The sequence below is a fragment of the Pleurodeles waltl genome, chromosome 4_2 (genome assembly GCF_031143425.1).
Source record: "Pleurodeles waltl isolate 20211129_DDA chromosome 4_2, aPleWal1.hap1.20221129, whole genome shotgun sequence".
Classification (NCBI taxonomy): domain Eukaryota; kingdom Metazoa; phylum Chordata; class Amphibia; order Caudata; family Salamandridae; genus Pleurodeles; species Pleurodeles waltl.
The window spans coordinates 1046459321-1046480637 of NC_090443.1; the positions used below are offsets into that span (position 1 = coordinate 1046459321).

A 21317-nucleotide genomic window follows, 5' to 3' on the forward strand; every position below is an offset into this window, starting at 1 on the left:
CTAAGGCTCACCCTCTTCCCACCCCTTCCTCCCTCTGTCCACTCTTTTATCAAACACTTTATATTTATTTATTAACAGTTTACTACACTTGACAACACCACAATGCTTTACACAGTAGATGTTGGTGCAGATTGTAGAAAGCAGCGCTTAGAAGAACATACTGTTGTGCACGGATAAGACACAGTGAAACACCACTCTGATCTTAATGGTTGGATATACGTATTTATAGAACGGTCAGGAGAATAAATAGTGAGGTACAGCACCCAATAAATACATCCTGGCATCGACTATACCGTAAGGTACTACTGATCGATTCATAGGAGTGGGTAAGGACCCCAGAGGGAACTGAGGTCCATATTTTGCAGCGCTTTGTTAGAAAGCTTCAGAGAGTGCTTGCTGTCTTTTAAGGAGTGGTATTTCTAGAAGGACTAACAGCCTGAATTAGAGTTTGGCATATAGGGTTACTCCAGTACAAATGTAACGGATATCGGTCCGCTGTATTCCATTGTATCCTATGGAAATCGTTATATGGCGGACGGGATATCGTCACGTTTATGACGGAGTAACCCCTCCACCAAATTCTAAATCAGGCCCTAAATCTGAACTCCACAGAGAGGAAGGTTCTAGGAAGAGTGGGATCTACTTGCTTAGTATTTTGGGGTGCCAGGTTGTGTGTTGGTGCCCTCCTTGATAACACTCCTCAGTTCAAGGGGGGCACATGGTAATATGTTTGCAGTGTCTAATCTCTTACCAAGCTTACCTGCAACAGGTAAGGCCACCTTTACAAGAGAACTTGAAATGTTAGAAATGACAGAAGTAAGGAGACTCCAGAGTCAAACCTCAGGAGGACCAGGGATTGGAGTATTATCTTGAAATCTGTCTCCAGAATGTAGAATTTAATCCCAGGTAGGAGTCTGAGCGGGTGCTGGGCGCGTGAAGACTGAGTGGCACATTTCTTAACTTTCACACAGCGAAGGGCAGTAAGATAAGTTGCTGTGCTGCATGAAATGGAGAGAGCTGAACTGCTCAGTATGTACAAAGATATGGAGCATTTCTGCTCTCTTCTTGCACTGACACACTGCGCGCTGCCTAGCACCAATGCAGGCACCCTCGCACCATAGTGGAACAATGCCTTTGTTATGGGCAGGATTGTTTCTGTGCAATCACTAGAGGCATTTTCCTCTATATGTGCTGAGGAATGCAGCATAAAGGGAAAGAAGTTTTTTTCATTATGGCTCATTGGGGAATGCATAGCATTTTGTCTAACTTCCTGGTCTACTAGCTTTAGTAAATCTAGTAATATGCAAAACTCCATGGGTTGATGCCTGGGAGCGGCCACGCTCCACCTATTGAGTGCCTCCCAAGTTTAAATGTAATGTAACGTAATGCAAGCAGTCACCTTGCGTTACGTTTCTTTACATAGCCACACATTCACCCCTTGTGTGTCTCTGGAAATATTACAGAAGCCTTTGGGTTGTCCTTGCGTCACCTTGTGCAACGCAAGTGCAGTGCAAAGGCTTGCTAAACCTGCCCCCACGTGGCTTTGCAGTTTGTTGTGCTCCACCACTGGCATTTCGTGGTCAGCCCATACATTTGAAACTTTATCACTTTTTGTAGCCACCAAACAATTATGATGAACTGGAAAGGAACTTAGGTCCATATTTATGAAGGTCAGGAATCGCTACTTTCTAGTTGCGATTAACAGGAAATCGCAGTTAGGAAGTTGCTATTTCTAATGCATGAAGCTCTTGAGTTTCATTAGCGATTCCTAGTGAGTCACAAATAGACCTATGTCATGCATATCAATGAGGTAGGTCACAATTTGTGACCCGCTAGGACTTGCAGCCATCACAGGGATGGTGGCCTGCGGGGGTCAGCAGACCACCAACCAGACAGATTCGCAGAACAGTCAGTTTGCAACCGCAGAAATGCTTTTTCAAATGTACAAAATGTGATTCTGCTACTTGCTAATGAATCACAAGTTGCATTTGCGATTCATTATTTGGAAGTGGCATGTTCTGGGCATCTCTTCCAAATACCCAATTAATATGATATGTATTAGTGTTTTGTGACAGAATTCCAGTTACAAAACGGGAATACTTTACCACCAGTAAATGGAATGGCCTCCTTGGGATCCCTTCACCTCTGAGAATGTTATAAATATTTTTAAGAGCAGGCAGTGGCCCTACTCTCAAAAATGAAACTTCAAAGTTTCATTTTTTTTCTTTTCAAATGCAGCCTGTTTTCCTTTAAGTAAACGGGCGACATTTTTTTAAGAAGCAGACCACCATCCCTGTGATGGCAGCGAAACCTAATGGGTTACAAATTGCGACCTACCTCATTATTATGCATGAGGTAGGTCGGTGTGCAACCCGTTAGGAATCACTATTTAACTATTGTACATTTTTGGTCATTAGGAATTGCAATCCCTAAATTCTGTACATATTCTTCAAAATGTCTAGATGATAAGAGAAACTATTACAAAGATTAACTATTTTCAATGTGCTTTCTTGGTTCTGTTTTCACCAAGATCTACTCAAGAAGGGTTCTTTTAAAGAGCCCACTTGGGATTTTGATTCTCGTCGAAAACCTCTTTATTTATTTTATCAAGATCTGTAGACTTATAAGGTAACAGAGCTCTGTGAGCTGAGCTATACGACCTTCAGTGTGCGTGGCTGACACGTCACACATTTAGGACCTGATAACGAGTTTGGCGGTCCAACCGCTCAACTGCCGCTGCGGCGGTCAGGAGAAAAGCAACAAGCCGCCACCCTCCTGGCCACCACATTACGGTACTACCACCGGGCTTGTGTCTGCGGCGGTGGCACTGTGGTGGCAAGCTCCTGAAGCACACACCACCGCAGTGCAGCGCCGATGCACATTGGGCGCTTTGCAGCCATACACAATGTTGTGCATGGCAAACAGTGTACACTAACTGCAGGCATAGGGGTGCACGACATATGTCCCCAGCCACACTGCCCAATTGGCAAAATCGTCCTTGGGCCATGATTCGGGCCACTTTCTTGCCTTTCCGCTGAGCTTTTCATGGCGGGGTCCCCACCATAAACAGCTCGGTGGAAAGGCAGGTCGTGATCAGCACGGCGGGGCCGGCATTGGCACTGCCGCATTTGATCACGGCTTTCCCCAACGCCGCCGCAGGATCCAAGATCCTGGCGGTTGAGGCAGTCTTGTGGCGGTCCGACCACCATCCTCGTAATCTGGCAGTCGGACCGCCAAGGAGGCAGCGGTCAGACCACCACCGCAGGATACGGCGGTCCCAGGACTCATAATCAGGCCCTTAATCTCTGAAAAGACCAACTTACTTCTCATCCTTCCATAGTCGTTAAACCGAGCACTAAAAAAGTGATCAGTGGAAACAGGGGCTTTTTACAGTGATATCAATTGGCAAAATAGGGGAACATAGTGAAATGTAGGTAGACATGTCACTATATTTCAGTCCTGTTTCTGTTTGCACCATTTATACTTTGCTCTAATGAGGCACTGCTTCTTAGTCGAAAGGGATGTCTTCAGCACAGCATAACCGCTGCAGTCACCAGGGTGTCTTGACATCCTGAAGGCAGGTACTTGGAGAACACAGAATAAAAATGAAACACCTTTTAAATTTGAGAAAATGTTTACAAATAAGTCTGTGTTCTGCTGAACTCCACGTTACCTGTGTTTCACATGCAGGGACCTCCCTCTTGCCTGGATAGACCTCATATCACCGTGCTGTACATTAGGTACCATCAATGAAAGACGCGGAGACCACCAGACTCATTTAGACCCCAGTCCTGACACACCTTCTCCCTAACCTGCAGAAATGTGTGCACATGTTTTTTTTAGCTTGTTTCATGTGCATTATTTGTGCATTTTTCAAGTTGTGCCCTTCCAGCTGCCCCATCTAAAAGCTGGCTTCAAGATTTATTGCAAGAGCCAAGCAACCCCAATTTATGCTCAGCTCTAAATTGACCATGCTGCAAAAATGATCGTAAATACAGCTGGGGACAGATTTACATGTTCTTCTAGGTACAAAAGGATTATATAAAGCAGTTCATCTATCACTTTTTGTATATTTTAGTATGCCGCCATAAGTAGGACCCGATGCACAGATGTGGGTCCTGAGCACATTTTGTTACTGGAACTAAGATGACCCAGCTGATGAGCCCATAACTAGGGACCTGGCATGGTCCTATTGGAGCAGGACCAAGACTGATTTGCATATGGCTGGGCCCAAACTGAGGTGGCGTGGTGTGCAAACTAACAATGGACTGGAACGCAGCCCTCAGTGACTGCCAGTGGGTGAGATTAATTCTAGCATTCCATCCATCACTTTTTTTTTATACTTTAGTGTGTCGCCCTACCAATGGAAGCGAGGCATGGAGTTTAAATGGGTTTGCCAATGCTTAGCTGACCAGGGTATGTTGGTCTGATGCCATCAGATCCTGAACCTACACACAAACCACATTCTTGAAGCTCAAACAATTCAATCACTTGGTAAGGACAATTCAAACCCTTATACAAGTATGCAAGAAGATGGAATTGACATGAACGCAGGTCATATTTACTGAACGGAGAGCCGGGCATCGATGTGGCCCTCTGATACGGGCTCCGCTCCTTGGTGAACTTTGAAAATGATGACACGTAAATCACTCATCTCAACTGCACTGAGCAAGTGAAGCAAGTGGGCCAGACACCACCAAGTGGGGGACGAAAGGGACCCCCTCTGTGAAAACATTTAGGACAAGTGGCTCATGTTACACAACAAGTACATTCTTTGCCAAAGGGGCTGGCAGACAAGGGAGAGGCTGGAGGCTGTGCACAGCACTACCCTGGGACCAGGAGCCACAGAGCTACATGCTCAGAAGCCTCTCTCCTTGAGCCAACGAGCGTGTGGTGGCACCTATCAGATCACCAGGGACGCAGGGACACAGAATAGTGGTCATACACTCTACACTGGCCCACTCAGGTTCTTGCTTCCTTACCTCATTGGCAGAGACTTCATCACTTTCGTCCAATGAGGGACGAAGGCAGGTACCTGGGGCGAGGGCATAGTGTCTGATTTTTTGGAGCAAGATATTTCATTGCCTTGAGTATTGGTTAGACCGCCGGCTTAGATAATGCACCTTGCCCTCATTCCCGACTTCAGAAGCACAAAGTACACATGTGAGTCGTAGGAACATTTTGATGCACCTCAGACTTGCAGTGCCATGCATGCATGCACTTTGCTTTGGTGCACGGCCACCTGTCATCAATAGGATCAGGGAAGCAGTCTGTACATCTTCTTCCTCCTGACTCCTCCGGTGGGGCACTGCTCATGACGCCCTCTTGGAGGAGCCGCACTTCTCCGGTGGGGCACTGCTCATGATACCCTCTTGGAGGAGCCACCACTTCTCCGGTGCGGCACTGCTCATGACGCCCTCTTGGAGGAGCCGCCACTTCTCCGGTGGGGCACTGTTCATGACGCCTTCTTGGAGGAGCCACCCCCACCGGTAGGGCACTGCTCATGACGCCCTCTTGGAGGAGCCGCCACTTCTCCGGTGGGGCACTGCACATGACGCCCCCTTGAAGAAGCCACCACTTCTCCGGTGGGGCACCGCTCATGGCGCCCTCTTGGTGGAGCCGCCACTTCTCCAGGGGCACTGCTCATGACCCCCTCTAGGAGGAGCCGCCACTTCTCTGGTAGGGCACCGCTCATGACCCCCTCTTGGAGGACCCGCCACTTCTCCAGAGGCACTGCTCATGACCCCATCTAGGAGGAGCCGCCACTTCTCTGGTAGGGCACCGCTCATGACGCCCTCTTGGAGGAGCCGCCACTTCTCCGGTGGGGCACAAGCTCATGACGCCCTCTTGGTGGAGCCGCCACTTCTCCGGTGGGGCACGAGCTCATGGCGCCCTCTTGGAGGAGCCGCCACTTCTCCGTTGGGGCACGAGCTCATGACGCCCTCTTGGTGGAGCCGCCACTTCTCCGGTGGGGCACGAGCTCATGACGCCCTCTTGGAGGAGCCGCCACTTCTCCGGTGGGGCACTGCTCATGACGCCCTCTTGGAGGAGCCGCCACTTCTCCAGGGGCACTGCTCATGACCCCCTCTAGGAGGAGCTGCCACTTCTCCAGTGGGACATGAGCTCATGACGCCCTCTTGGAGGAGCCGCCACTTCTCCGGTGGGGCACTGCACATGACGCCCTCTTGGAGGAGCCGCCACTTCTCCGGTGGGGCACTGCTCATGACGCCCTCTTGGAGGAGCCGCCACTTCTCCGGTGGGGCACGAGCTCATGACGCCCTCTTGGAGGAGCCGCCACTTCTCCGGTGGGGCACCGCTCATGACGCCCTCTTGGAGGAACCGCCACTTCTCCGGTGGGGCACCGCTCATGACATCCTCTTGGAGGAGCCGCCACTTCTCCGGTGGGGCACGAGCTCATGGCGCCCGCTTGGAGGAGCCGCCACTTCTCCGGTGGGGCACGAGCTCATGACGCCCTCTTGGTGGAGCCGCCACTTCTCCGGTGGGGCACGAGCTCATGACGCCCTCTTGGAGGAGCCGCCACTTCTCCGGTGGGGCACTGCTCATGACGCCCTCTTGGAGGAGCCGCCACTTCTCCGGTGGGGCACTGCACATGACCCCCTCTTGGAGGAGCCGCCACTTCTCCAGGGGCACTGCTCATGACCCCCTCTAGGAGGAGCCGCCACTTCTCCAGTGGGACACGAGCTCATGACGCCCTCTTGGAGGAGCCGCCACTTCTCCGGTGGGGCACTGCTCATGACGCCCTCTTGGAGGAGCCGCCACTTCTCCGGTGGGGCACCAGCTCATGACGCCCTCTTGGAGGAGCCGCCACTTCTCCGGTGGGGCACGAGCTCATGACCCCCTCTTGGAGGAGCCGCCACTTCTCCGGTGGGGCACTGCTCATGACGCCCTCTTGGAGGAGCCGCCACTTCTCCGGTGGGGCACCGCTCATGACGCCCTCTTGGAGGAGCCGCCACTTCTCCGGTGGGGCACGAGCTTATGACGCCCTCTTGGAGGAGCCGCCACTTCTCCGGTGGGGCACGAGCTCATGACCCCCTCTTGGAGGAGCCGCCACTTCTCCGGTGGGGCACTGCTCATGACGCCCTTTTGGAGGAGCCGCCACTTCTCCGGTGGGGCACTGCTCATGACGCCCTCTTGGAGGAGCCGCCACTTCTCCGGTGGGGCACCGCTCATGACGCCCTCTTGGAGGAGCCGCCACTTCTCCGGTGGGGCACCAGCTCATGACGCCCTCTTGGAGGAGCCGCCACTTCTCCGGTGGGGCACGAGCTCATGACCCCCTCTTGGAGGAGCCACCACTTCTCCGGTGGGGCACTGCTCATGACGCCCTTTTGGAGGAGCCGCCACTTCTCCGGTGCAGCACTGCTCATGACGCCCTCTTGGAGGAGCCACCCCCACCGGTAGGGCACTGCTCATGACGCCCTCTTGAAGGAGCCACCCCCACCGGTAGGGCACTGCTCATGACACCCTCTTGGAGGACCTGCCATTTATCGTAAGGAGGAATGGGAGCAGGAGGGAAGTGAAAGAGGGGGAGCCCTAAATATTTGGGACTTGATATTTAAAGGTTTATGGTGCTTACACTCAACGAAGATGAACTTGGAAGGGTAAACATTAGCGGTCCAATATTCAACACAGTAATCCACAAAATAAAGTTATATGAAATTTTCAAAGCTCAATTTGTATTCACAGTGGTGAGAAATCTGTCAGTGGAATGGATACTTTCTCATTGTTAAGGGTACGTGGTAACAGATGGGGTGTCCCGGGAGGAGGGGATGTAAATAAAATGTAGTGAGCATCCACAATCGTGCAGGTTTGTTGGTATTTACAAACCCTTTGAAACAGGTTGCCCAACCTGGAAATACTGCAACTGCATTAATATATTCATGCTTTAGGCAGCAGTAAGTGACTTTCCAGAGAGGGAAACAGAAATAAACACCCCAATATATCAACTGATATGGGCAAAGCGTTTTCTTTACAGGGAAAATATTTTACATGCAGAGAAGAAAAAATGAGAAATGTGTTTCTGCAAGACTTATTTACAAAGGTTTGCCACCTGGTAGAAACTCAGCGTGAATATTTGTTCAAAAGAAGAAGAACACGTAGATCTCTATGGATGTCATAAATGTCCTGGTCATGACCAAATCCCTAAACAAATTGAGATATCTACTCCAAGTTTAGAAGAAAAACCTATGAGAGTAGACTTCCGAATTCTGCCTTCAGAGCTTTGCTATTTGAGTTCATAAACTTTAAAAGGGAATAAGCCAGCCTGTGCTAGCGGGTTGCCCGTATTCTGCACGCTGCGTAACCATATACTTTACGCAGTCTCCTTCTGTGTCTTGCCATACACCAAGGCCATCATCTCTCTGACTCTCCTGTGCAATAAAAAAAGTATATATCTGGTTGCAGAATAATCTTATTTGCTGTTGTTCACATTTTGATCAGAAATGTTTCATAAATTTTTCATAAATTCTCACGTCTCCCCTCTCTGTCCTGTTTTTGTGTGTCTTTCAGTGATGTCCATCGTAGCTGGGGATGCTGGGACCCCTTCAGGTCTGTATGCCTTGGTATCTTCACAACTGTGTGCACATACATAGGTGCGTATGATATCTGTAGAGTGGAAACCCAGTGGCATGTACCCTGGTGAAAGCAAGAACAACTGCCCCTTTGGCTGCTGTCGGGCAGTAAAATCCAGCATTTTTCAGGGTTCAATCAGCAGCAAGGCTGTAGGCCCTTGTGTCGCTGCACCTGTTGCACCAATGGTAGGTAATCCCTGTGTACAGCTAGACAGGAAACGTTGTGCAAAGCTTTTTTTGAGGTTGCAAACTGCTTGATTTGCAGAAATGGAATGTTTGCGTCCACAGACACGTGTAATACAATGTACAAAAGGCAAGTTGTAATTTGTAACTTATTACCAATCGCAATTAGGGTTTGCAATTCATTATTTGGAAGGGGCGTGTTTAGGGCGTCCCTTTCAAATACTGACTCACAGTGGTATGTATTCATGTTTTGTAACCAAATTCTGGTTGCTAAACATTGACAATTTACCGACACGTCATAGGAGGTGATAACCCATTCTCAAGTGAGAAGGGGTCCCCAAGGGACCCGTTCCCCTTTGAGAATGTGAACAAATAATGTCAGAGTGGCCCAGTGGACACTACATCCTCTTCAAAAATTAAAATTATTAATAAATACTATTAAAAAATAAAAGTGTGGTTTTCATTTTTTTAAGCACATCCCATTTTCCTTTAAGAAAACCGGACTGCATAAAAAAAAAAACATTGCTTCATTTAAAGGCAATCACAGACATGGTGGTTGCTGAACCCAGGAGGCCACCATCCCTGTGATGGCTGCAATTCCTAATGGGTTGCAAACTGAGACCTACCTCATTAACATTCATGAGGTTGGTTTGCTACTCGCTGGGAATCGCTACTTAAAAAAAGTTATAAACATGAGGAATCCCAATTTCATGATTGAGATTTGCAGATAATCGCAATTAGGAAATCACTGTTCATAATGTTAGTACATCTGGGCCAAGCTGCTGAACAAGAGGCCCAGATTTTGGTTCAGTACTAGTCCTGGGCGAATTTCGCGGAGTTCTGCTCTGTGGAACTCTGTGAAGTACTGAAAAAACTCTGCAGCGCTAAGCGGAGTTCTGCGAGCAACGGAGTTTGAGTAAGATGCGCTGCTTGCACTGATTTTCAGCATGGGAGTTTCTCCCGCGCTGTAAAATCAGTGCAAACTGCATCATGCGGAGCGCCAGAGGGCACTAACTTCTTTTTGCCGCTCGAGTAGATTTTCTACTCTAGTGGCAGCTTCCTCAATGTGAGCGGCAGCTTTCTCATAGCGAGCCGTCGCGGTCTACGGCGACCGCTCGGGTTCCGAAATCTCGCTCGAGCTCGCTAACTTAGCGATCTCTCTTGCTCGCCAAATTAACGTTGGCGAGTGAGAGAAAAAACTCTGCTCTGTGTCACTGCGCAGAGTTTTTCAGAACTCCACGTGGACTGTGGAGTAGGGAAAAGTCTGCAAACACCGCCGGCCGGAGCGGAATTCTTTGCCCACCCCTGTTCAGTCTCCTGTACACTGAAGTTGGGTAGTCATGGTTGGTAAATCCTATCATATGAAGGAGCAGTGCCCTGTGACGAGCAGAGTCTTTGGCTCCTTTCTGAATTAAAAAAGAGGAACAGAGTACTTCTAATGGGTTGTTTTTCCAGATCGCGTGAGCAGAGATGAAGACATACTTACCTTGCTCTGTCCTTGTTAGACTATGACTTTATGAAATGTTTTTGTACGTGCACCACATTGAGGCACTGGAGGTCACTGTGAACGGGTATCCCCGATCAACCCCTCGGGAGGTGCCGTAGCTGACGTATCGGATGATTCCGATACGTCATGTCCGCGCTCACACGTTGCCGTGGGAACGTTTCCACATGGAGGCTGGCGTCCCGGCGTTGCCGCGGCAACCCGGGAGGGTTTCCGGCCCGCGGGTCCTAAGTGGCGGGGGAACTCCAGCGACAGGGAGAAGGAGTCGGGAGGAGAAGACGGAGAGAGCGACGGAGAAGGCGGGGAGAGCGGAGGAGAAACCGGAGAGGCGACGAACGGAGGAAACCAGACGAAAGATCCAGGAAGGCCCGACCACACCCAAGACGAGGGGCTGGAGACGGACAGCGTTGTCGAGGGTCAGCCACGGACAACACACCCAAGCGCCAGCCACGACCCTGGAGGGTCGTGGCTTGCTAAGGTACGGTCCTTGTGGACCAACAGAGGGAGCAACGCAGTTAAGGGGACTGGGGAAGGGAGTTGTGAAAGGGTGAGGGGTGGACTGGGAGGGGGCTTGGAGGGCACAGGGGTGAACACGTGTGAACCACCTAAAAGTGCACTATAAAGTAATTAGTCACTTTTTACCCTAAACTCTTCACTGACACAACCCCACCCTTTTACCTCTTCCCCACACTGTCGTAGTTCTTACAGACAAACCTACCTAATATCCTACTTACCGTCGCGTTTTTCCTTTTTCCCGGTACCTCAACACTGGAACCACTCGAGAGACCACCAGAACGCCAAACAAAAAGAGAGCAAAGAAAGAAGGAGGAAAACCCCATTGAAAGGAAGAAAAGACAACACCTTGAGACCAATACAGAATTCAGTAAACATCAAAATAGAGATATTTTGCCTACTATTGTTTAAATAAACCACTTACCTGAGCATCACCATTTCTCTCCGTTGCCTTTATACTGTTCGTCCTGTCACAGTCACCAACCTGGCACGAGCTGCAGCGATGCTCATATAACTTATGCAGGACTCTTCCTTCTCCAGGTTTCACTACTTGATGCAAAACGTTCTAAAAATGTGCACTCCAGCAATGACATGGAGACTTGTAGTAAGAAAAAGTGCAGAATTACCAGCTTTGATGTTGATTTGCAAACAATAATTGTTATTGCTCACTTAGCGCTATGCACATCTATTAAATAATTCAGGTGAATATTTTATTGATCTCGATGGATGAAAGGCTGAGTGGCCACAAGTGGATTCCAACATGTGATCTTTTGGTTAGACACAGATTTCTGCAGTGAACAGATTGGTTCTTTGAACTTTTTTACCAGGTGACTCTGGTGGGAAAGAGAAGCCCACCTCATCTGGAACCAACACCTTTTCTAATGAGTGCCTCTGCCCTTGCCTAATCTCCAGCATTACCCTACCACTCCACTGCCAGTGCTGGCCCTTGATTACTTCATTTACTATTAAAGTTTGTTTTTGGAAGTACGCAGCTATACAAACTACTCAGAAAACATTGCGCACTAAGGGAACTTAGTTTCATTCATTTTAATCATCCTCAATTTCATCACAGGACAGTGAAGGTAAACCTACATCATACTTCACTCACAAAAAGAACAGTAACAATAAATATTGTGTATGCACAATTCTAAAGTACCCTGCATCCTTCAGGTCCTAATTTTACCCCCACTGCCCTCGGTGCAGGATTATCTCTGCTCTTTCTCTAGGGGATCCTGTGTCCATCAGATCATATAGTTACTTAGCTCTTGTGATGTCTTGGACCCACAAAGACTTTGCATTTTGTTTGAGATAGATTTATTGTTATTTTATCATCAATGGCATATGCAGGAAGGTGATTAACACAACTATGTAGGCATCAAAGAAGGATGCGAGTGGGTGGGTTATTCGTGCTTATCATCCTGGAGTCCAAGGCCCATATTTATGAGTCCCTTGCCCCACCGTTTCGTCACTTTTTGTGATGCACACGGCGGTGCAAGCCACTATATCATATTTATGAGGCCACGCAAAACCTCTTTATGTGGCATTGAATGGCCTTATGAATATTGAGTAAAGCAAGGCAGTGCAAATCACTGTGTTGTCTTAGTCTGCGCTATGCAGGCGTTTCAGGGGTGCTGCAGTGGGTGTACAAGTCCTTGTAAACCTGGGGATGTACCAAAACATTACGCCTCTTTAGGGGAGGTGCAATGCGCAATTGGAAATTCCTGCCCTTTGACACAGGGCAGCACACCAAGGTGGCTTGGTGCTGCGATGCCCTACGCCAAAAGCCCATAAATATGGGCCCAAGTCTGCTAGGCAAACGCTGAAAAGCACAGAAGTAAGGCCCATATTTATGGGCTTTTGATGCAGGGCAGTGAAGGAAGTCACCTCACTGCGTTGCATCAAATACTGAGCATTCCTGTCCTTTGCCACTGCACTGGTGCCATTCTAGCAGCCTAGCACCAATGCAGGCACCCTTGCACTATGGTGCAAGGGGGTCTACATTGTAGGCAGGATTGTTTGTGTGCACAAAGAGGAAAAAACAAGGACAAATAAAGATATTTCTCCTAGTTGCACCTCTGCTGTGGAGGCGTAAGGTTTTGGTGCATCCCCAGGTTACAAGTTCTTGTAAATCTGGGGATACGTCAAAATCCATGGATATTATGTGGGAACACCTCCGTAACACCAATGGAAATGACCCCTGATGCAAAGTAAGGCAATGCAGTGATTTGTGCTCCTTTGCCTTACTCCAGATTTGTGATGTAACTCAGTCACGCAAAGTGGCTTAAAAAATCTGACTTAAGGTTTGCGTCGCTCTTGCACCATGTTTGCGGAGCGCAAGAGCAATGCAAACTGGTCATAAATATGGCCCCAAGTGTACACTTTGCTTATATCGGATTCCAGAGACCTCTTGCTATGTGGACTCCACACTGTAGTCCGTGGGTTGGTGCACAGCTGGAGCATTTCTTTAAAAAATGGGGGAGGGACAGGTTTTCCTGTGTGATAAATAGGTTAAGGCTCAGGAAAATATCCATCTCATCATCAGAAGCCCCAGTATCTTCTCTCTGAGCTTCAAACCAAAACCACCTCTAGTTCTAACCCTTTTGTTTGCTCACATGTGTAACATCCTATGTCACTGTTACCATCAATGCTTTCCAGATACCACAAGGTGCCCACAGTGGTGGTGAGGCCAAGAGAGGTTAGTGGTGAACCTCGCAATCATGATGTGCCGTTTCCACTTATCGGCCTATCATTGCTGCACATAGATAGCACCTGGAAAAGAGCCGCACCACCCCTCACCCATGCGAGATATCCCAGTATTCACCTGCGCACAGTACCACATCAGAGTCCTAGGGACATCCCTTTAGCTGAGGGTGTTCACAACCCCCAGGGAAGGTAAACCTACGGACACTAAAGTACTATGGGAGAGTGCACGAGTGACAAAAACCATCATGGTGCTATCACCGACTATGGGCCTGATTTACAATTTGGCGGATGGTGTTAACTGTCACAAACGTGACAGATATCCAATCCACCGTATTACGATTCCATTATATCCTATGAAAATTGTAAAATAGCAAACCGGATATCCATCACATTTGTAGCAGAGTAACCCGTCTGCCAAGATCTAAACCATGCCCAGAGTCCCTAACTTGTAATTGAGAGCAGAGAGGGAGTGATGGCACTTTGCCGACTGCCTCCCACAAGTGTAATTAGAGGTCTCCGGCCCTAAGTGCACCTTGAACACAAAGAGGCAGGGTTGCAAGGATTCTTAAAACCCTGATGCCAAGACTCAGACCAACGGGAGAAGAGAAGCAAATACCACATTCATGGCTCAGAAATAACTTCTTCTGTGCAAAAGATGAAGACAGAGCTCGCTTAAATGCGGTTCATTATGGATTTTACAACATCATAGAAGGAGATGTCCAACGTCACACTGGCAGTGGGTGACACAGCCCTCTGGATTTGGAGAATGTTAGAGAAGCTACCTCAGAAACAACCAACTCAAGGGAGGCAGAAACAATATTTCTGGTTCAGAGTTTATCTATTAATTTAACCTATAGCTTAGTCAAAAACAAATCAGTCTCCAAAGAGTGTAATTGTGTAAACAATAAATAATCATTTTTAAAAAAAATCTAATCTAAGAATTGAAGCAAGGGAGAGTCAAAGAAATTCAGTCATCAGCACCAGGCAGAGTATTCTTGCAAGTATGTTTGTATGCATGCATGTATGTATCTATGTATGTATGCATGCATGTTTGAACCTATGTATGTATGTATGTATATAGTACTTTTATAGTATGCATATGGTATTTCTATAGCACAAATTTAGCCAAAACGCAGCAGAGAGCTTACTGGGTCAAAGACAGGCATAACGTCAAGAATATATGATGGAACAACGAATGCTGGAGCCACGCATGCCTGAACAACGCGGTCAGAACAACGACTGCGTTGTTACCACGAACACCTTTACCACGCATGCCTTTACAAAGATTTTTCGTTGTAAAATCATGCCTAGTAAAGGCATGTGTGGGAACGGCATGCATGGTTTTAGCATGCGACCCCCCCACCTGTCCTAAGGCCCAGAAGTACCCCACACCTAACACTAAAACTACCCTGACCCCCCCCATCCCTAAAACAAAACTACCCCGGATACCTCCCACCCCCCCTGAGCCCTAAACCCTTCCCCGACCTCACCTAACCACCCTACAAACAACCGACCCAACCCATAAAAACAAACCTACCCCGATCCCCCACCCCCAAAAACACTTACCCCGATCCTCCATCCCCACCCTCATGAACCAAACTACCCCGACCCTCCCACCCCCACCCCAAAAAACACTAACTAACCCAACCCCCCACCCTTACCCCCAAAAACCAAACTACCCTGACCTCCCACCCCCGGAAACACTAACTACCCCGACCGCCCCAACCCCATCCCCAAAAACGAAACTACCCTGATCCCCCACCCCAAAAAACCAACCTACCCCAACCCCGACCTCACCCTCAAAAACAAAAGTACCCCGAACCTGCAACCCCACAGCGAAACTACCCCAACCTCCCACCCGTCCCTAAAAAACAGAACTGCCCGATCCCCAACCCATAAAAAACAGAACTACCCCAATCCCCCACCCCACCCCTAAAAAACAAACTATCCCGACCTCCCCCCACCCCAAGCCATCAATCTACCCCCACCCCTAAAAACTACCCCCAACCCTGCCCCAGCCCCAATTACCTGACTGCGTCCTCTACCGATGCTGGCTCCCTTTTTCTCGGCCTTAACCACGCATGCGCGTTCTTCAGCACATGCGTGGTTAAGGCAAAGAAAAAGGGAGTCGTTAACGCAAGCGTGGTTCCACCTGCGTTAACAACGTTGGTCGTTGTTCCCGAGTCATTGCAGAAGTGGACATCTGACACCAGATACAGGGCGTAACAGATACCCCTGCAGCCCTCACGGTACGGGGACCCCCCCTAGTCTTCTATACATTAACGGGGGCCTCCTCAGATTGTCAGCTGGAGTGCCTGGGTATTGCCAGGGGCCCCCTCCCGCTCCCTTGCAGGTGGGCCCCCTAAAGTTTCCTTACACCACTGACCAGAGACCTGTAAGAGCAGCACAGTCACCCACCCTCTGAACCGCTGCCAAAAGAGTCATGGGTTCTTCCGCCTGCAGGTGCATCCATCATGGTTTCACCAAGTTATAAAATATTATTGGGTGTTGATGTTCTCCAAGCACAGCCTTCCTCTTCCTGTTTGAAGATGCATTTATAGGGATGAGGGGTTCACACATTCTCCAAACCCTTCAGTAAATAAGACATCTGCCCTAGGAAGTCTCCTGGGTGTCTGGCCCTCCGCAGACCGGCTCCTCTGGTGTGGGGGTGGACTTGGGCCCTTACAAGGCCAGTGAACCAGCAAGGACGAGCTTGTGTCACAATAAATGTATTTTGTGATAAATAGTTGGGTGCAGGAGCTTTCAGTCGGGTATAGTTTGGTGTCTGTCGGATTTCACCAGTAATGTTTACATACACACAGACAAAACCGCACACAAACTCTCTCCCTCGCTCTGTTTAGAAAGACTTAAAAATGTTGGTTACTGTACAACATATTGTATTTCCTCTGTTACTACCCCTGTCCATCTGCATTCCTCTCTCTTTGCACTGACCCTTTAGCCCACTCACGCACCCTCCTTGTCGTATAATGTGAGTTAGCATTATATGCCAGCCTGATTGTTGGGAAATCTGAAGTTTACACCCCCCTAATCCTACTGAGCAAGCTACCCCCTGGCCACATGTGCCAGGTCTGTGTAGCACTGCAGAGGGCATCCTCCTCCGAGGGGAAGTGCAGGACATCTGGGGCAACTGTGGTGGTGGAGCTGGACTTTAAGAAAGGAGCTTGTCCACCTTTAGAAGCAGCACACAGCGTGGACATTACCAGGACCAGACAGTCTCCTGGCTATGGCAGAGTTCCAAGAATCCCTAGGATCCAGGAACAGTGGCCAAGGTGGGGCGTTACTGCCAACCCAGAGCCTCAGCATCCTTAGAGGGTGGTAGGCAAAACAGTTGCTCAGCCTGCTTGGGCCCTTGAACCTGAGCATGGACGTCATTTAGGGGTCACCAGAGGTCGCAGTTGACCCCCTAGATTGACTCTTGCGACCCCTGGCGCTGCACTTGCGACCACTGGCCTCAAAGGTGGCAAAATCAGTGCCTGGAACACAGGGGCAACTTGTCTTTATGGACTTCGGTTGGGGCTGCAATCTCCTTGTTTATGTCAATTTTTTTATTACACTAATAGTGAATAATGTTTTATTCACCATTTGTGTAATGAAAATGGAGTACAATTATGAGGAATTTGACCCTCCATGGCGGCTGAGGTGAGTAAAAATGCTTCTAAATGCGAGAGATTGTGTACCTGTGTGACTGTGTGTGTGTGTGTGTGTACGAATGTGTGTGTGTGAGTGAACGTAAAGGTCAAATGCGTGTGATGTCACTTCCTACGCCTGGCATTGTGTTGAATTGACGTTAATTGCCCCTGAGGCTCACTTGTCCCTGACTGGTGGATGGTCACAAGGGGGGGCAGAGAGCGCATCATAGCCTCGGCTGCGCCCCCACTTTCCTTCAGGAACATTTATTTATGCATTTTTGTGGCAGACGAAGCAGGCGTTTTCATTAAGGAAGAAGTTTGTGTGGCCTGACCACTAGATAGTACCAGAGGCCACATAACCTCTTTCCTGAAGTACATTTTAATATTTGTAAGCAGATACTATCGTGTCTGGACAACACACAGACAGCATCCAGAGGGCCAGGCCTTGCACTAACTTCTGACAAGCCTGCCACAACCAGGTCCTCATGGAGGAACAAGATCACACAAAGCATCAGAGAAGGAGAGAGACCTAGTGATGCAGTCACTCACAATACAGAGATTCAAACAACTACAAACTATGGCCCATTTCAAGGTGCGCCTGGGATTCCCTATGAAAGAATATTGAAATAATGTCACCAGCAAATACTACAGACAATCACAAGTAAATGATGTGCTTCCTTGGGCCTGTTGGAGAATGCATGCATCACCCATCTTCCCAGACACCCCAGATAAGAGGACCCCCTCCCACTGGACCAGCATAGTTTGCTCTGCGCATCCGCATCTCCCAGATACCAATTTGCATGATTTTACCTTGGAAAAAAGAGTACTCTAGTTCAGTGGTTCCCAACCTCTTAACTTCTGTGGACCCCCACTTTATCATTACTGGAACCCGGGGACACCCACTGAATTATTATTATTGGAATCCAGGGACCCTCCACTGAGTCATTACTGGAAGCCGGGGACCCTCCACTGAGTCATTACTGGAAGCCGGGGACCCCGGCCTAAACACTGTGGATGATTTGAACCGCAAAACAATACACACACAAAATACAGAAACAAGCATTCATCAAACATACACAAATGATAACACAATTTATTTAATTTGCTAACAAATAAAATAAAATAATAATATTAATTTTAACAAGAAGGTTGGAGCTTTTCTAAATACAATTATAGCCACACATCATCCATATTATATTCTGTTTCATGCACCTGCACGGCTCCCATGAATCAATCTCAAGATACTAGTTTAATTTTTAGCCTCTGATTTCAAATTCAGTGACATTTACAGGATGTTTTGACAATTTAAATTGTATATTTAGCCACTTTATGTATATATACCTTATGAGTCTGTTAATATCATTTATTTTCAAAGCAGTAACAACCTCCTTGAGGAGGCTTCATGGACTCCCTGGGGTGCCCAGACAACAGGTTGCGAACCACTGGTCTAGTTCATTGTGTGCATGGCTGCACTGATGAATTTATGACACTGTGCTCATACCAATTGTGATCACACACCTGATATTGTGATCACACGCCTGAGACTGTGATCATATACCAGGGACTGTGATCACATGCCTGAAACTGTAATCATACACCTGAGATTGTGATCAAACACTGAGGGTGATTGCACACTGAGATTGTCATCACACACCTGAGACCGTGATCACACACTGAGATTGTGATCACACACCTGAGGCTGTGATCATATGCCTGAGATTGCGATCACACATTGAAATTGTGATCACATGCCTGAGACTGTGATCACATGCCTGAGACAGTGATCACATGCCTGAGATTGCCATCACACACCTGAGACTGTGCTCACACAGTGAGATTGTGATCACATGCCTGAGATTGTGATCACATGCCTGAGACTGTGATCACATGCCTGAGATTGTGATCACACACCTGAGACTGTGATCATAAACCTGAGATTGTGATTACACACCTGAGACTGTGATCGAGCACTGAGATTGTGATCACACACCTGAGATTGTGATCACACACCTGAGACTGATCACAAGCCTGAGACTGTGATCACACACATAAGACTGATCACATGCCTGGAACTAATGACGCACCTGGGACTGTGATCACGCTCCTGAGACTGTGATCACGCTCCTGAGTCTGCGATCACATGCCCGAGACTGTGATCACACATCTGAGACTGTGATCACATGCCTAAGACTGTGATCACATGGCCACTGTTTTGAGAATGTGGCCACACTGACAAACTACAGCCACACTCCTGATGCGAGTTATGACAACAACCACACTCTTAATATTAGCTCTACATCCCTCAAAGTATGAGCACACTCCTTTGAGTATGGCCACCCTCCTGAGTTTGTGAGCACACTCATACTACTAGGACCACACTGCTCAGAGTATGAGCACACATCTTAGAGTATGGCCACGCTCCTGAGTGTGTGATCACACTCCTACTACTAGAACCACACTCCTCAGAGTATGAGCATACACCTTAGAGTATGGCCACGCTCCTGAGTGTGTGATCACACTCCTACTACTAGAACCACACTCCTCAGAGTATGAGCATACACCTTAGAGTATGGCCACGCTCCTGAGTGTGTGGTCACACTCCTTCTACTAGGACCACACTGCTCAGAGTATGAGCACACACCTTAGAGTGTGGCCACGCTCCTGAGTGTGTGATCACACTCCTTCTACTAGGACCACAGTTCTCAGAGTATGAGCACACACCTTAGAGTATGGCCATGCTCCTGAGTGTGTGATCACACTCCTTCTACTGGGAACACACTCCTCAGAGTATGAGCACATAACTTAGAATTTAACCATGTTCATGAGTTTGTGACCATCCTCCTAATGTTTAGACATTAATACTTAGAATATGACCACGAACCTTAGGGTTTAACCATCTTCTTTAGTTTGTGTCCATACTTTTAGAGTATAAGCACACGCCTTTGAAGATGGCCAAGTTCCCAAGGAAATGGCCATACTTCTAATATTATGGCCACAGTCCTCGTCTTTGAGTTTAAATATGCCTCTGACAACACTTTGTGACGACACTCCTCAGAGTGTGCGCAAAGTTTGAGCTGGACAGTCATTCTTCGAGAATGACTGTCATGCTGAATTTTCGCTTTGCCTCACAAAATGAGCACAACGTTTGACTATCTTTCAGAGTTTGATTAAAGCCATATTCCTCACGGTAACGCTGCATACTTTGAGGATGACCCTGCTACTGTGTTTTTTGAATCGGTCCTCAATATAGTTGTTCGACTATTGTACAACATTAATATTGGAGGGCATATTTATGAGAGGCTTATACCACTGATGCCGCAAGTCCCTGAACCATATCTGCTCGGGTGGGCGAAGAATTCCGCTCCGCCGGCGGAGTTCACAGAGTTTTGGTCCCTCTCCGTGCCACCAGTGCGGTGTTATGAGAAACTCAGCAAAGTAACGCAGAGCAGAGTTTTTACTCTCGCATGACTCAACAACATTAAGTTGGCTAGCATGAGTGAGAGAAATTGTTTTGGTGCCAAGCGCAAGTGAGATTTCTGAATGTGGGTGGTTCCAGCAGGTCATGCCCGCCCGTATTGATAAAGATGTCGCTCACGTTGAGGGAGCTGCCGATCGAGTAGAAAATCTGCTCGTGTGGCAGAAAGAAGTTAGCGCCCTCTGGTGCTCCACGTGATGCTGTTCGCACTGATTTTACAGCACGGGATAAACTCCTGGCACTGAAAATCAGCGCAAACAGCGGCACTTACCAGAACTCCACTGCTCATGGAACTCTGCATACTGTGACGGAGTTTGTTTGGAACTTTGCGGGGTTCTGCATAGCAGAAGCCCGCAAACTCCACTCTGGACTAATATCTTTGAGGCCACGCAAAGTCAATGTGCATGGCTTTGAATGGCCCCATAGATATGGAGTAAGAGAAAGCAGCGCAATTCTCTGCTTTGCCTTACGCTGTGCCAGGGAGGCATTCCATGGGCATTGCGGTGAATTTTCCCACGCAACATCCATGGTTTTTGAAGCTGTCCCAGATTTACTTAATCACGTAAACCTGGAGCAGTGCCAAAACCTTACGCCTCCTCAGAGCCTGCGTAACAAGGAGAAATATTTTAATTTCTCCTTGTTTTTTCCTCTTTCCATGTGTGCTGCATTTAGCATACCGCCATGTCTGTGACTGCTTTATT

At 48.2% G+C, this 21317-nt stretch overlaps 1 protein-coding gene across 1 annotated transcript in view; it reads left to right on the forward strand.

Annotated features, from left to right (window-relative positions):
• The window catches only part of CD5 (CD5 molecule), a 123839-nt gene that overhangs the window by 12279 nt on the left and 90243 nt on the right, over positions 1-21317 (forward strand). Inside the window, exon 2 of the mRNA XM_069233269.1 lies at positions 8527-8565. Within this exon, the coding sequence (XP_069089370.1) occupies positions 8527-8565 (39 nt within the window). The remainder of the gene's footprint in view (positions 1-8526; positions 8566-21317) is intronic.